Source organism: Oncorhynchus gorbuscha, linkage group LG20 (assembly GCF_021184085.1).
Source record: "Oncorhynchus gorbuscha isolate QuinsamMale2020 ecotype Even-year linkage group LG20, OgorEven_v1.0, whole genome shotgun sequence".
NCBI classification, from domain to species: Eukaryota; Metazoa; Chordata; class Actinopteri; order Salmoniformes; family Salmonidae; genus Oncorhynchus; species Oncorhynchus gorbuscha.
The window spans coordinates 17,130,870-17,148,712 of record NC_060192.1 but is presented as its reverse complement, the minus strand read 5'-3'; the positions used below and the strand labels follow the sequence as shown (position 1 = coordinate 17,148,712).

The 17,843-nt window shown below is 42.9% G+C and overlaps 1 protein-coding gene across 1 annotated transcript in view; it reads right to left on the bottom strand.

Annotated features, from left to right (window-relative positions):
* Positions 1-4,007: 4,007 nt before the first annotated feature.
* Positions 4,008-17,843, bottom strand: part of LOC124006816 (zinc finger protein 618-like) — a 44,751-nt gene continuing 30,915 nt past the window's right edge. Inside the window, exons 5-13 of the mRNA XM_046316990.1 lie at positions 16,460-16,549; positions 15,982-16,065; positions 14,991-15,080; positions 14,737-14,832; positions 13,794-13,871; positions 13,043-13,087; positions 12,233-12,310; positions 11,127-11,297; positions 4,008-9,603 (exon numbers count right to left, since the gene is read on the bottom strand). Of these exons, the coding sequence (XP_046172946.1) occupies positions 8,000-9,603; positions 11,127-11,297; positions 12,233-12,310; positions 13,043-13,087; positions 13,794-13,871; positions 14,737-14,832; positions 14,991-15,080; positions 15,982-16,065; positions 16,460-16,549 (2,336 nt within the window). The 3' untranslated portion in view covers positions 4,008-7,999. The remainder of the gene's footprint in view (positions 9,604-11,126; positions 11,298-12,232; positions 12,311-13,042; positions 13,088-13,793; positions 13,872-14,736; positions 14,833-14,990; positions 15,081-15,981; positions 16,066-16,459; positions 16,550-17,843) is intronic.

The following is a 17,843-nucleotide window of genomic DNA, read 5'->3' as shown; positions in this document are numbered from 1 at the left end:
CCTATGAGCAACTTCTGACCCCCTGAAACGGTTCCGTTTTAGAATAGATCAGTCCTCTCATTGATTGCATGCATATCTTTGTTATAAATTCTCATCCTACCAACAAAGTGTACGAGTCAAGTGTATAGTATTGGAGATCACCAAATCAACGACTGCATGTCCAGGAGAATTTACTGTTGGAAATTCTTATGTAAGATCTACAGGTTAAATCCCTCGACTATGGTTGTCTAAAAAAAAAACACTTAAAAATGAAATCAATCTATATCCTACACTTATTATTTCATTATGTCGGACAAAATCATAGCCTTAACTGTATGTCCTTGAGTTCTGGAGGTTAAAAAAGAACTCAGATGCTATGGACAGAGGAAAGTTAAGTCAACCATCTACACTGAATAGACATGTTAACAACATGTGTGTACCGAGGTGTGTGTGACACTCACTTCCAATATAGTACTGGTCTAGCTAGCCAGTTGGACTCCAACTTATTTGTGCAAGGCTTCACAAAGGCAACAATAGATTTCACAAACAACTCCTAAATGAGAAAGTGGAATGTGTCACTGAATGGAGGACAGACAAAACTCAAGTGCGGGGATGGATCAACCATGCCAAAAATGTTTACCCTACAAGAAAAATCAGTGCATGAATTAAAAGCATAAAACCATAATTGCCACACCAGTAAGTTTCTTTGGACTATTTGCTTTGGATAAATGAATACATGGGTCTATATTCGATGTAAAAAGTACAAATGACAAAATGAAGACTAAGAAAGACTAATATATCAGAAACTGACATATTATACGTAAAGACATGGAGTTTGGTATAGTGAGACTGTCTTTAAAAACAACAAGGGTTAAAAGAGAAGAGAACCTGTTTGTAGACCTCATTAAATCTCACAAACCAGGTTTCCATCCAGTTTTTATGCGAGTAAAGTCATAGCGTATCAATCAAAAATCCTGACAACTGATGGAAACAGGAAGTTTCGGTACCATTTCATAAATGCTGACAGATAATTTGGTTGTTTGACATGGTGGGATCTTTCTGTGTCTGTAAAATGTATTTTGCATGAAATGGTAGTGGAAACACCCTTATGCTTAAATATTTATAGAACAACCATCATATCGAAGTACATTTGGAGTCACAAGATGATATGGTGTGTGGTCCTCCCTCAATGACTCGGGAAACCACACAGTTTATTAAACTACAGAATAAATTATTTATGATGAATTTCACAGGGTGGTGAAAGTGCAGATTCTGGTAACATGATGATCAATGCTTGACTGCCGTTTGACAAACATATTCTAATCCATAATAATCTCATCATGTAGACTAGCCTACCCACACGGTATTTGATAGTTGTTGGCTAGATCGCACGTGCCAAGACCAGAGTAGGCACATTTGCTATTTAATGCAACAGTTTGTGTGACAAAACTGTAGAGTAGCTAGCTAAAGTTGGCACTTTCCTACATTAGCCATGATGGACATCGAGATTTGGACTTGTGGATTTAATTCTCGGTAATGGCCAATGATTATAATGGTGATTCTGATCCAACCATTAATTCAATCATTGTTGTGCCCTTGGCCCGAGATGATGGAAGTTCAATATGTAGCTAGATGTAGAAGGCTAATGTTAACTAGCTAACGTTGCCCAAGAATGGAAGTTAGGCTAGAGAGCAAGCATTTTAGCCAGGTAGCCTAGGACAACAAAAAAGTAGTGTGTACTGTATGACAGAGTGATACACCGTTTCATCAACAATAACGAGAGGAGGATGGCATTGGCTTTTCTCAACAAATAGGGAGAGTCAACATATTTTTCTACTTATATGAACGTGCACACACACATAAATCAGAACCATGGACAGCCAAATTATATTTAGCTTACAGTGATTGGACTAAATTGTGAGTGATTGGGCCTCCCGAGTGGCGCAGCAGTCTAAGGACCTGCATCCCTACAGACCCGGGTTCGATCCCAGCCCGGGTGTCCCATAGGGCGGTGCATAATTGGCCCAGCATCGTCCGGGTTAGACGGTGAGAGCTTTACTTTGCTCATCGTGTTCTAGCGACTCCTTATGGTGGGCAGGGCGCCTACAGGCTGACTTCGGTTATCACTTGAATGGTGTATCCTCCTACACATTGGTGCAGCTGGCTTCCGGGTTAAGCGGGTGGGTGTTAAGGTTTGGCGGGTCTGGCTTCCCCAGTGATTTTATCCACACACTGCTACTGGAGTTTTATTCTGTACAAAAAAACGTATGTGAAAAAGTACATTTTCTGTGCATAAAACATCACACACTGATTTTCTATCTGGAACAAATCTGTTTTGTGGACACACCACTTGTGGGAAAATGCTCATATCCTTTTAATGCATATTTTTTAATAATTGCATGAAAATCTGTCACCAATTGGATGAAAACACAGCTACTGACGGTTAAGTAGAGTTAAAATCTATAAAGACGTATAATTTTCATTTGGAAAACAACAAATTGGTTGCCATCCCATTCCACTTTCTGGGAAGAGCAGTTTGATACTCCCATTCACTGAACAAAATTACACGAAAGATTTAAAGTGTTGGTCCCGTGTTTCATGAGCTGAAATAAAAGATCACAGAAAATGTTCCATACACACCAAAAGCTTATTTCTTGCAAATGTTGTGCACAAATGTGTTCCCTCCCTTTTAGTGAGCATTTCTCCTTTGCCAAGAGAATCCATCCACCTGACAGGTGTGGCATATCAAGAAGTTGATTAAACAGCATGATCATTACACAGGTGCACATTGTGCTGGGGACAATAAAAGGCGACTAAAATGTGCAGTTTGGTCAAACACAATGCCACAGATGTCAAGTTGAGGGAGCATGCAATTGGCTGACTACAGAATGTCCCACCAGAGCTGTTGCAAAGAAAATGTGATGTTCATTTATCTATCATAAGCCACCTACGTCATTTTAGAGAATTTGTCAGTGCGTCCAACTGGCCTCACAACCGCAAACCACGTGTATAGCGTTGTGTGGGCAAGCAATATGCTGATGTCAACATTATGAACAGAGTGCCCCATGTTTACGGTGGGGTTATGTAGGGGCAGGCATAAGCTACGGACAACAAACTGCATTTTATTGAAAGCTATTTGAATGCACAGAAATAACGTGATGAGATCCTGAGGCCCATTTTCATGCCATTCATGAGCCGCCATCACCTTATGTTTCAGCATGGTAATGCACAGCCCCATGTCGCAAGGATCTGTACACCATTCCTGGACACTGAAAATGTCCCAGTTCTTCCCTGGCCTGCATACTCACCATACATGTCACCCACTGAGTACAGTGTGTTCCAGTTACCACCAATATCCAGCAACTTCACACAGCCATTGAAGAGGAGTGGGACAACATTCCACAGGCCACAATCAACAGCCTGATCAACTCTATGCGAAGGAGATGTGTCGCACCAGATACAGACTGGTTTTCTGATCCATGCCCCTACTTTATTTATTTTTTAAGGTATCAGTGATCAGATGTAGATCTGTATTCCCAGTCATGAAAAAAAAAAAATCGATAGATTAGGGCCTAATGAATTTATTTCAATTGACTGATTTCCTTATATGAACTGTAACTTAAAATTGTTGCATGTTGAGTTAATATTTTTGTTCAGTATAAAACAATCTTCACAATCCGAATGTTTCAGTTGAAGATCTTGTACACATTTCTGGCTACAAGATGTTTCAAATATGGGGCATTGAACAATCCCATTTGTGCAATTTTTTTGGTGTGGAAGTGGAGGATTTGTTACATATTTTCTGGCATTGGGCCATAGTTTCCAACTTTTGGGCAAAAGTACATGTGTTTACTCCCTGTTTTATACTATTGTGTTATATCTCCACAAAGAGTTAAATTGTGACTTAAGGGAGAGATGCAACACGATAAAGAATCGCTCGATTCTGCTGGGGAAGGTTTTCATTTTTTAAACTCAAAACCGATATGTTTAGTATTAGATTCTTTCAAAATAACTGTCAAACAATATTATACACTGGGAGGATTTATTGCAAAAGAAAGTGGGAGGTCAAGATTTTACTGAGAAGTTGGACCAAATAACACCACAAGAGGGATGGGCCTGATTTCATAGACAAATGAAATGTGCTCCTGATAGCCAGTTATATGACAATGTGTCCACCACACCGAGGTAGTGGGGTGTTCTGGGGGAGGTGTGGCGGTTAGTCTGGGGGACCATGAATCTTTAGCTCCCACTTCCCTAATGTGGGATGGCTATTTGTAACGGCTGTCAATGGTATTACATGCCCACGATTGAGTAAATTAAATAAAAGACAAGGATAGAAAAAACAAGGAAAGAAAGGAAAGAAACCAAAAAATTAAATAATTTAAACAAATTACATCCATTATAATACATTATGATTTCTTTTTGTTTTCTTCAATGTCCACACTAGCTGTTCTCTCTCGGAATTTGAAGGGCCTTAATAGTTCTATTAAACGTTCCCGCTGTCTTGATATCCTAGCAAGAAACCATATTAATATAGCAAAGTTCAAAGAAACACATCTGCTCAAGAAAAGAGAATTTGTAAAAATAAAAAAAAGACTGCTTTTCAGCCCCGAACAAAACTAAAAGGTGTAATTATAATATTGGGAAAAGGCGAAGACCAAGAAGGCAGAATCACTTTCCTTAAATGTGTCCATAATGGAAGAAAAATGCCTTAATGTGTATCCTCCAAATTCATATGAGCCTAGGTTTTTTGATTCTCTGAACATATTGTTAGAATTAACTGATTTCCATGTTGTTATCGGGACAGAAGAACGTATTATGCCTGTTTGAGTGGAAAGTGTACTCCTCTGCTTTAGGATTATTTGCTCGCCAGGCATCAATGAGGTTGTAATCAGAGAGTATATGCTGGAGAGACATGGTCTCATTGTACTTGTCTTGCATGTCCATAATTAAATAAGATATCAAAATTGGAAACGTTAACTGCGTTAGTGAGTTCTCAACAAACACTATTTTCAGACCAGGTAGCTATTACTCTTTCCAATGTCAAGACATAACTTAATTTACTGATAAGATAGAGAGCAGAATTTGCCATCCATCGAGTTAGACTCAACCATTACTTTCATGGTATTCGTCCCAGTCATTTACTGGTCAACAAGATGATCAATTAGCTGACATAGCGACTATTGAATCTGAAACACGGGAATTACCATCAGAACCCAAATGAATCAAATATTTTCCCACTTCTATAAAGAACTGTATACCTCGGATTATAAATCCACACCAACCCAGTCCTTTCTAAAATAATTAGGAACACCTCATCTATCAGAGGAAGCCACCTCACTGGGAGCCCAAATGTCTTTCAGTAAACTCAAAAGGACATTGGGGCTAGCATGATCACCTGGATGGGAGGGTATTCCTCCTGAGGTCTAGTACAATTTTGGGAATCAATTAGGTCCACTATTGCTCGAAATGATTAACACAGCTGTTCACAAAGGTTCATTTGGGAGAGATGTGAATACAGCACTAATTTCACTTTAAGTTTAAAAAAAAGGTAAGGATGCCTGCCAGTGTTCTTCCTATCTTTGATAAACATAAATATTAAACGTTTTTTCCAAGATGCTGTCGTCCCATCTCGAGACTTTGTTCAAAAACATTTATCCTCGGATAACCTCCCCGACTATGACATATCTTAGATGCTCCTTGGGCTGTATTCTCTCTCCATGCAGGAAAAGCTTTTGATAGACCAGACATCTCTCTAAAGTGAACAAAATCACAACGAGGGAAAGACGTAGGACTATCCCTACCAAACTTAAAATAGTATTTCCAGGCACTAGCATTTCAACCCATCCTAAATTGTTTTAGACATGATTATTTTTCCCCTTGGCTGAATAGAGAGAAATATTGTCTCCTATTGCCATGGAAGAGATATAACCCCTAAAAAAACATCAAGTATGCTTTGGTCCCATTATAGCACACACAATTTCTATTTTGCGCCAGTTGTTAAACAACGCAACTAGGAATCAAAATGGCATGCTCCAATATATCACAAGAATGCCTTGCGATCTGTAGGGCAGCCTTTTGCATCCTCCCCAGTGGTCCAAATGTGGAATCCGTACCTTTACCGGTATCATGGACAGAAATGGTTTGAGAATATTCCAAGATTAGAGATATACACATTACCAGGCAACTCTTTTCTTTTGTACATTTTAAAACATTTTTTTTTTTACAATTTAGGTCAGCTATGCTGGCGTAAGAAGTCCCTTGGGAAACCCAACTACCGAACCATCCAATGATGGGACTTATAAATAAATTATCTGGGCTCTGGAAAGGACTGATCTCTATAATATCTAAACAACTTGGAAAGCTCATTCTGAGCTAGCCATTAAGAAAAGGATTGTTCTACTGATCTAATTGAATCTGACTAATGAACAGAACATGGAAAAATATGACCTACACAAACCATTAATTTATACATGTTAAGTTTGTTCACAGACTGTATTTATCACCAAGGATGTGTTTTATGATCAAATTGGCCCCAACTCCCAACTCTTCACTGTGTCCCCTAAATCAGGCAGGCACATTTTTCAAATTATGTGGGAGTGCCCTGCAGTTAAATGTGCATCAATGTAAATATTCAATGCTTTGCATCTATTATGTTACTTAACAACGATAGCTCCTTGAACCTCTCAATAAGGGATGATTAACTGCTGGCAGGCAGCATTGCCGCAAAAAAAGCTGTTGTGTCTTAGATGGCAATCACCTCACTCTCTCCCAATTCTCCAGTGGATACAGTTACTGTTAGAAGCTCTAATATCAGAATTATCCACAGCGAGACTGAATGGTGCTAATCAAGGAACAATTGAGGCCTGGACAAATATACTTGACTCTAACGAATAATCTTAGCTAAAGCCTAATACATACAAATAAAATGTATAAAGCCCAAAATAATAAATGATAATAAATTGGATAGATTGTCTATGTGTGCCATTCAGAGGGTGAATGGGCAAGACAACATTTTGAAGTGCCTTTGAACGGGGTATGGTAGTAGGTACAACGCTGTTGTATTCACGCTCAACATTTTCATGTGTGTGTCTCAAGAATGGTCCACCATCCAGAGGACATCCAGCCAACTTCACAACTGTGGAAAGCATTAGAGTCAACATGGGCCAGCATCCCTGTGGAATGCTTTCGACACCTCTGCTCACCTGGAGGGGGGAGTGCTGACTGACGAGCAAACCTAGTTTCTAGGGGGGTGGGGAAACATGGTTTCCAGGTGTGGGGAGTTGGATGGAAACATGGTTTCCTGGTGTGGGGAGTTGGATGGAAACATGTTGGCTGGGTGGGGTTGGAGGCCCACTTCATTTAAGTTCTTTTCCTCTTTCAATTGAATTTATTATTACTAAAATATAGATAGCAAATCAGGCCGACGAGTTCCTAATCACACCCACCCCAACCATCAAGTCATTCAGTATAGTCACTCAGTAACAGATCACTCCAATGGCACCATTGTCCAGAACGGATGTGATGCCAGACCATACACAACCACCGAAGGCCAATCTTCCTCCTTTAGTCCTTCGAAGGGCTACTAAAGCCAAACAACTACAAGCCATTGAAGAAATTGTAAAAAGACGGCAGTTTGATAACATAGTAAAGGCATGAAATTGACTTTGACACATAAGGGTCAGAAGTGATTCAGTGAAAGCAAGATCTTTAAGGGCCAAAGAATAACAACGGCTACTAATAACAGCGGTTACTAGCTAGCACCAGACGCAACACCCCTTACTTACTATCCTTGTCATTTATCCTATCATTTTTAAAAGCAATTCAACCCCTGATAATACATTTCATTTTTTCTTTGTTGCATTTGGCACTAACCACAGTTTGATCAGCATCTTGAGAAGATGGCACTATGGGTTCCGCTATCCCGCTGTAGAAAGTCTGTGTAGTCGTTGGTGGGTCGGTCTAGGACAGTCGAGCTATGGTCGTGGTTCGGTCAGCCTTATTGGTCGGACCGTAACATTCAGGCCATGTTGGAGCGCAGGAAGATGAGTTTGTTCATCTCCTCGGCGGTGACCTGCTGCCTCCTCTTCATGGCCAAGCTCTGTTCGCAGACGCTCACGCACTCGCTGCGGACACCCACAGCGGGCACGGCCAGCAGCCACAGTGCCAGGCGTGCCAGTCTGGGGTAGCGGTCGCCCACAGTGGTGCTCCAGTAGTGGAAGAGGTCTGGGTTGGTACCCTGGAGGAGCGGTTCAGCCAGATACTGGAACACCTCCTGCCTCACCTGGGTCTGGCATTCATCTGACGACGCCTCACCCGACGACACGGCTACTACCCCTCTGGCATTCACCCCGCCCCTGGGGACGTCCACGCGGAGCCGTTTGAGTGTTGAGGGTCCATCCACATCCTCACCTCCGGACCCCCCACCATCGCGGGCATCTGTGGCCATCTCACAGGCGTGGGCGATGATCTCCTCTTGCTGGTAGGCTGGGACAGGACGCAGCTTCAGCTGGGGGTCCAGCACCATGGCTACCTGGTGGGCTTTCTCCACCTTGAAGTTCTCCTTAAGAGCTTCCAGAAAGTAATGGCAGAGTTTGCTGGAGGTCCCCACTTCCCCAGCCTTTGAGGTGAACAGTTTCTCCAAGCGCAGGTAGACAGGTAGCACCTGTTGCAGGGTTGGCCTCCTCTGGCTGCTGAGTTCCAGGGCGGCCAGGCGCAGAGGGGCCAACAGGCAGGTCAGTGTCTCTAGAAGGTGCTTGTTGAGGCCCTGCAGTGTGGAAGCCGTGGCCTTGCTCCTCCCATACGCCTCGAAGATCTGCTCAAAGTGGGAGTGCACCTGAAGGAGGGCCTCAGCCATGCGGTCCCAGCAGGGAGGAGTGGAGCTGAGCCCAGGGTGAGTGGAGGGGTTAGACATGCCCTCATCCGTGGCTGCGCTGGTGGACAAGAGGCTGGTGGAGGCGGAGATGTCGTGGCAGGCAGCCAACAGCTCAGCCAGCTCGTGGAGCCCCCTTGCCTGCAAGCTGTGCTTCCCCAGCACCGCTTGAACTACAGCACTCAACGAGCACCCGGCACACCGCAGGCACACCCTCCTCCGCCCGCCTCCACCCAGCGGCAAGCCCCCCACCCCCACCCGCGGCTCAGTCACGTACACCGTGCGGATGTCTGACATGACGAACTCCGACAGCACGTTCTGTGTCCACTGGTGCACCTGCTCTGGCGCCTCCCTCAGGTCTGCCTCCTTGACGCCTAAAACATAGCGCTTGAGCCTGGACCCCTCCACCTGGTAGGCTGTCAGCACTAGGCAGGCATCAGGCCCCACTGTCTGGGAGTGGCAGGTGACAGCAATGCCCAGGTAGGAGTTGGAACCCAGGGCGCAAGTCACCTTCACCTTGACCTGGTTGTACATGCGGGGAAGCTGGCGTAGGGCCAGAGAGCTCATGTTGCCCAGGGCATCGCGGGTGGAGTAGGCACCGTGGCGGGCACCCGTGTCCACCAGGGTCTGGGCTAGCTTCAGGAAGTCCTTGCTGTTGAGCATGTTGAGCATGCCCAGGTCTGTACACATCACCCTCAGGAGACGCTCGGCTACCTGTTGCCTTTCCTTCTCCGGTAACCCACCACTGTTCTCTGTGGAGAGAGAGGAATGGGTGAGATGCAGTGAGAGGGAGGAGGAGAGAGGGAGAGGAGATGGGATAAAGAGAAAAATAGAGGAAAACTATGGGAAAGGGAGGTAGAGATAGGAGAAAGAGTTTAAGCAAGAGAGATAAAGTATGTATTCATAGGCAGTGTGGCCAAAGTGTGTTTAATTAGGGTGTCCAATCAAAAACACACATATTTTGACACGGGGGTAAAATAATCACGTCTCTATCATAATCCATTCAAAGGTTATTGGAGATTTGGCCAAAATGAAGGTGACTAAATCAATGGAGACCAGAGAAAAAAAAGTGGTAATTAATCAGGATTATGGCATTGCGTCACATAGGCTGGATGCTGTGCGAGAATGCTAGAACGCCGCAGCCCGTCTAGTGTTCAACCTTCCCAAGTTCTCTCACGTCACCCCGCTCCTCCGCTCTCTCCACTGGCTTCCAGTTGAAGCTCGCATCCGCTACAAGACCATGGTGCTTGCCTACGGAGCTGTGAGGGGAACGGCACCTCAGTACCTCCAGGCTCTGATCAGGCCCTACACCCAAATAAGGGCACTGCGTTCATCCACCTCTGGCCTGCTCGTCTCCCTACCACTGAGGAAGTACAGTTCCCGCTCAGCCCAGTCAAAACTGTTCGCTGCTCTGGCTCCCCAATGGTGGAACAAACTCCCTCACGACGCCAGGACAGCGGAGTCAATCACCACCTTCCGGAGACACCTGAAACCCCACCTCTTTAAGGAATACTTAGGATAGGATAAAGTAATCCTTCTCACCCCCCTCCCCCCTTAAAATATTTAGATGCACTATTGTAAAGTGGCTGTTCCACTGGATGTCATAAGGTGAATGCACCAATTTGTAAGTCGCTCTGGATAAGAGCGTCTGCTAAATGACTTAAATGTAATGTAAATGTAAAATGCTAACCGACAGGCTAACCGACAGGCTAACCGACAGGCTAACCGACAGGCTTACCATAGAACACATCATCTTTCTTCTGGAATCCGGAGGACATAAAACAATATAGAGGTAAGATGGATATTGATTTTGAGACGTCATGCATTTTTATATTTTAGAATACGCTTTTCATATTAAATTCCTATTCTGTTCAGAAAATTTCTTACAAAAACAAGCCTCTCTCTGACATGTCAACGGAGCACTGAGCATACGGCAAGCTTTTTACTTGCAAAGCCTTTTACATTTCATTTAGATTGTGCCATGCTTATTTTGATTTTTGCGACCTGCAGAAACAACTCTGCAGACTACAACCACAACATGTAAAATCCTCAGAGAAGTTTCTGCAAAAGAAATGGCACCGCTCTGTCAACAGAGCTTGGTGCTTATCGGATTTATTAGGTTACGAAATACGAATCATGTTCTGGTAAAATGTATTTTATAACACAAGTGAAATTTCATCACCATAGCACATTTTCAAGAGTGGGTGGAAACCCTGTTTATTCATAGGCAGCATTGACTATAACAGCGATATTGAATGATTCGTAGCCTACTCACGGTTGATGGAGTGTTTTCTCTGTGCAGCCTGGGATTGAGCCTGTATCTGGACTTGAACTATTTGAGCTTGGGCCTGATGCTGGGGCTGGGGGGACCTCCATAACTGGTCCTGTGAGGCTGGGCCCGGTGATGTCTTTGGAGACTCCCCTTTGGTATGCTTTTCATTATCCGCTGAGGGGAAACAGACAGAAGGTTGGTTAACTGTTAAGCTAGGGTTACAGTATCTAACCGCTACAAGCTACAGAGGGATAGCTAAAGGCTAATAGCTAAAGTGTTAGTAATTGGTTCATTGTTATAGGGCCATATACACTGAACCAAAATATAAACGCAACATGTAAAGTGTTGGTCCCATTCAGGACCTGAAATAAAAAATCCCAGAAATGTTTCATATGCACAAAAAGCTTGTGCACAAATTTGTTTACATCCCTGTTAGTGAGCATTTCTCCTTTGCCAAGACAATTCATCCACCTGACAGGTGTGGCAAATCAAGTAGCTGATTACACAGGTGCACCTTGTGCTGAGGACAATATTGGCCACTTTAAAATGAGCAGTTTTGCCACAACACAATGCCACAAATATCTCACATTTTGAGGGAGTGGGCAATTGGCATGCTGACTGCAGGAATGTCAAACAGCGCTGTTGACAGAAAAGTGAATGTTACTTTTACTACCATAATCTGCCTCCAAAGTCCAACTGGCCTCACAACCACACACCACGCTAAAAGCTGAGGGTTAACTAGTGGCTAACAGTTAGATGGGGTTAGTAAACAACCAATAATTAACCAAAGGATAAAACTACAGGGGTGACACTGGTCATAAGACAAATAAAGTGCGTAATTAATGTAATATGTAAAACATATGATGTGTGATATATATCTTAACCTTATCGTGTGATATACAGCAGCTGTTTGTGTCAAACTATTCCAAAATGAAGGTGTAGTTTGAAAGAATATCAAAGTATCAAGCCATTAACAAGCGTATAATTCAACTTCAACTTGGACTGAGACCAACTTGATCAAGCTGAAAGCTTGCCTCCCAGCCATTTGACGACTTCACTCCATGAGTAGAGCCAGTTGGGTAATCTCCCTCTAGGTGCAGGTAACTCACCAGCGTGGGACTGCATGTGCTCCAGCAGGTTGTTGTAGAACTGGAACGGGATGCCACAGGCGCCACATGTGTAGGGTTCTAGAAACACAAGGCCCAGAATGAGGCTTCCCGTAGCATGAGAAAGAGCACATCCACCGTAGACCTGTCCAGTCTATTCCCGGAGCGTCGCTAGATCTAGGTCACTGCCGGCAAAGTTTAATTTTACCGCATATAAAAATACAGGGACATGTTCAACCTACTTAATTTAATATTTTATTATCTATGTATGCCATTTAAGGGTGATTGAGTCTTCCTACCTAGTGACATTGTCTCTGTCGCTTTGTCTTTGGGGTTCTAGCAGCATTAGGTCCTGATTGTTGTGAAGTACTTTGTGGCTAATTTATTTGGTAATTTGTTTTGATTGCATAGGTTTGATTGCATTGGTTTTTCATGACATTTTCCCACCTGGCTTGTCAACTGAAACAGGTTATTGTTGAAAGGCACAGAATCATTATGCCCAGCTGGGGTAAAGTATGGGTCAGCAAAAATAGTCCCTCATCTCATGTCATGACACCACTTAAAACAGTCATCCAACACCTAGTCTCTTCCATTCTCCATGGGTTAACCGGCCTAAATTCAACCCTTCACATCAAGTACTACACGGTCACAATCACTGCCTAAATGGAGGTGCAAGTGTGACAAGCCCAAATGAACAGGGTAAAATGACGAGTAGCAGCAGCTGTTTCTCATTATGGTCAAAATAAACTCAATGGAGAGGGTGAAATTTGTTTGTGTTTGCAGGCAGGCAGGTAGAGAGAGGAGTGGACTCACTCTGTGACGCAGGGAACGAACCGGTCACCAGGGGGCTTGGAGTACCTGAGTGAGAGGAAGTGAGTGACAGACTCAGACACACTACATTGGTTTTCAGATAAAATTCCCTACCCTTTCAGCGTGCACTTTTTCTCCTCCCCTTGTGGATTTAAAAGCATTCGATTGATGTAGGCATTGGCTAGACTGAGGATGTTTCCACTACATTTCCTAGACCAATCCATTATTTTTGAATCCACAAGGGGGAGCAAACGAGTGTATACTTCAGAAAGCAGGGTAGAGAATCAGACTACAGCCTTGATTTGAATGTGGTTATATGCTTGGACTCTAAGCCAATGTTTCCCAACCCTGGTCCTCAAGTACCCCCAACAGTACATAGTTTCGTTGTAGCCCTTGACAAACACTCTCAACACAAACTCATTCAACTCATTGAGGGTTTGATGATTAGTTGACAAGTTGAATCAGGTGTGCATGTCCAGAGTTCTAATAAAACTGTGTACTGTTGGGGGTACTCGAGGACATGGGTTGGGAAAAACTGCACTAATCCACCAACACTCACATTTCTGCCTGATTCACTCTCCATCTACCTCCATGTTCTACCCAGGTCTCAGTAAGAACACATCGTCTCCCTATGTATTGACATTCACAGCTAATGATTGTCAGAGTTGCCCAACTGAAAATATACTGCAATGTGCAGAGAGACATTCATAAAATGCACAAGTATACAGCTAATGAGAAGCGCCTCAGTGCTCACCGCTTGAGTTCTGGGAACTGTTGGTGTCCACCAAGCTGGACTGGGTTTTGCTCTCTATTTTCCGACTGAAGGGACTGTCTGTGGAATATATCAAATCAAATTGTATTAGTCACATGCTTGGTAAACAACTGGTGTAGACTAACAGTGAAATGCTTACGGGCCCTTCCCAACAATGCAGAGAGAAAGAAAATAAGATAAATAATAGAGAAGTAACACACTAAATTTAAAAAAGTATGAATAAATACAATGTTTTAACTGACAACACCCAAAGAAAACCCATTGCGCTCTCCAAAAAGGTTTCTTACTTGGTGTGTAAAAACAGTCCAGATAGATCCCAAAAAAACAACATTACTTTTGTGTGTGGTCCTCTGACATGGGTGAAAAACAGGTGGCTACATAACGTATCATACAATAATGATGCAATATCTGCTTTCTGAAGCCCACACAATTCTGATCCAGTGAAATGACCATCATGGGTACTGCATATTGAGTGTCACCTTGGGATGATTCATTGCTTTTTCGTCACCGGATTCAATAAAAAAAGGGAATATTCACCCATAGCATTTGAATAAGAGTCCTACTATTCTTATTCTGTGCTAGAGGAGTGTGTCAAGCTTTAAATAGCTCTGCTTAGACAGACTAGTCAGTGGAGACAGAGGAACTGATCAGGTGAGAGATATGACAGACCAGACGAGTGAGGGAGTGCTTCGGATCACAGCAGAGAAAGTTGAGACAAAACGATCTGCGGGAGGAGGTTGTAGCCTTTTGCTTTACAGTGATATCACAATGTTACATAACGACAGTTAGAGTTTGAACCTGCCCACTTCATTATAAACTCTCCGGTCCATTTTAAGGTCTAAAAGTTTACATCTTTAAGTGGTTTGGGACACCTTCTTTGGTTGTCACTCTATATACATTCACAGCCTCGCTCCGTTGTCCATACCGGTTTCTAATTTAGTGGCACTGTACTTGCTGACGTCCATGTTTCCACCCACACTTCCACGTGACCGAGGCGACTTCATATTATCGAAGGACCAATCTGTGGGTAGAGAGGTGTGTCAGTACCATCAAACAAATAAGTGCCAACTTATCGACCTACTTTAACTGAACCGATGACCTAACACAGGTGACGAGAGTTTGGGAGGTTAGACTACTACAGATGACTAGTCCCTTCCGTAGACCTGTGAGATGACTTACTCGTTGGTTGGTGAAGAGCCACATGTTCCTGGTATGGGTTGAAGTACTTGTACTGCTTCCCACAGAACTCACACACGTAGCTCCCAGTTTCTGTGGGAGAAATTTAACAAAAGTTTACTCAAAATGTCACATTACTTGCATTCAATAAAAATAACTTCCTGTAATGATAGAAGAGCAACATGTGTAGCATCTCTGGTGGTTCCCTGAAATGGTTCCCTTCATTTTCAGTGCTGGGGAAATTGAGCCTGAATTATTCCCCAAATCCAATCATATTGTATTACGCTCATGATGGGATATAATCTACTAATATCTATCCTCAGAGCCAAATACATTGCATCCATGAGGTAAAGCACTACATGCTAAAACTAATAACATTGCCTTAACACACTGCAAAAGGATGGATTTCAGATACATAATCAACCACTTTGCAGTGTACACTGACTGTACAAAACACAGATGATAGACTGACTAGGTGAAAGCTATGATCCCTTATTGATGTCACCTGTTAAATCCACTTCAAAATCAGTGTAGATGAAGAGGAGGAGACAGGTTAAAGAAGAATTTGTAAGCTTCGAGACAATTGAGACATGGAAGGTGTATGTGTGCCATTCAGAGGGTGAATGGGCAAGACAAAAGATTTAAGTGCCTTTAAACGGGGTATGGTAGTAGGTGCCAGTTTTTCTCACGCAACAGTTTTCCATGTGTATCAAGAATGGTCCACCACCCAAAGGACATCCAGCCAACTTGACATAACTGTGGGAAGCATTAGTCAACATGGACCAGCATCCCTGTGGAACACTTTCGACACCTTGTAGTCCATGCCCCCGACTAATTGAGGCTGTTCTGAGGGTAAAAGGGGGTGCAACTCAATATTAGGATTGTGTTCTTAATGTTTTGCACACTCAGTGTATATCTCGCACAATATGGTGTGCCCAATAGCAAAACCCAAATATGCCAAGCAACAGCAGACCAGCATGCAGCGCAGCCTTACTTGGTCCCATTTTCTGGAATGGTTCCACTGGCGGCTCCTCCTTGAGGTCTTCCACAGGTCCTAGAACCACCTGCTCATATGGGTCTGGGGGTAGAGGGGGAGACCGAGAGCGATATGGAGGAAGGGGTCAAGGGTACTTTCTTTAGAGCAGCAGTAGCCGTGGAAGTGAAGGTTCAATCAAATTGCTTAAGAGCAATTACATTATTATTACAAATATCAGCCCTGTGACTGGCTAGTTTCCTGTTTTAAGCATTTGAGATCTTCCTTTTACTAGGGACTTTACATGCTCAACTTCCAAGGAATTCATTAACAAAACCACAAACTTTTATGGAACTGCAAGTCAAGTCAACATCGCCACGGAGACGGAACAAGTTCCCATTTGAATTCAAAAACAGACACCGAATAGAAAGGCCTAGTGGGAACAAAAAAATGGAAAGTAAAAGGAGGAGAAGAGAGGTTAGGTAGGCAAGTCCATTACCGTCAACAGCATGCAGGTCACGATGCTCCTGGAAGCAGCTGTAGTACTTGTATTTCTTCCCGCAGATGTCACAGGAGTAGCGGAAGCTATCTGCGGCACACACAACGATGTCACAACCCACTAGTTACTGCCAAGCTCACAGCAGTCATTTCTTTCACTTCTCAATAAGGTATAAAAACAGTGAATGTTTTTTCTTCGTGTTGTTGGTCCGTCGACTTTGCTTTTGTGCAGTGTGGATTATTCCATGTCGTACAGGAAGAAGATTGTGTGTTTTTTTTTTTAGATGTGACCTGTTCCCTTACTGGGATAATTATCAAGGTGGTGTTGTGAAGAGAATGGTGCATGTCAAAAACATATGGTTTGTAGCTACAGAGCCTTCAGAAAGTATTCACACCCTTGACTTTTTCCACATTTTGTTGTCTTACAGCCTCACTTTAAAATAGATTAAAATGTGATTTTATCATCACTGGCCTACACACAATACTCCATAATGTCAAAGTGGAAGTGTTTTTAGACATTTTTACAAATTAATAAAACATTTTAAAGCTGAAATGTCTCGAGTCAATAAGTATTACACTCCTTTGTTATGGCTAGCGTAAATGAGTATAAATGTGCTTAACAATTCACATAATAAGTTGCATGGACTCACTGTGTGTGCAATAAGTGTTTAACATGATATCTGAATGACTACCTCATCTCTGTACCCCACACATACAGATACTTGTAAGGTCCCTCGGTCGAGTAGTGAATTTCAAACACAGATTCAACCACAAAGACCAGGGAGCTTTTCCAATGCCAAAGAAGGGCACCTATTGGTAGATGAAAAAAAAGAAGCAGACATTGAATATTCCTTTTAACTTGAAGTTATTTAGTGCACTTTGGATGGTGTATCAATACACCCAGACGCTAGAAAAGATACAGGAGTCCTTCCTAACTCAGTTGTCGGAGAGGAAGAAAACCACTCAGGAATTTAACCATGAGGCCAATGGTGACTTAAACAGTTATAGAGTAATGGCTGTGATTGGAAAAAACTAGAATGGATCAAAAGCATTGTAGTTACTCCACAATACTAACCCAACTAACGGACACAGTGAAGGAAGCCTGTAAAGAATACACATATTTCTAAACATGCATCCGGTTTGCATTAAGGCACTAAAGTAAAACTACCAAAAATGTGTCAAATAAATTAACTTTATGTCCTGAACACAAAGCTTTGTGTTTGCCACAAAAATATCACAGAGGACAACTCTTCATATTGTTGGAAACTAATTGATTTGAGCACGTTTTACTATGTTTAAAATGATATAAGTGGCCTAGAAGTAGTGATTACAGTGTTATGGGGCGGTAGGTAGCCTAGTGGTTAGAGCATTGGGCCAGTAACTGA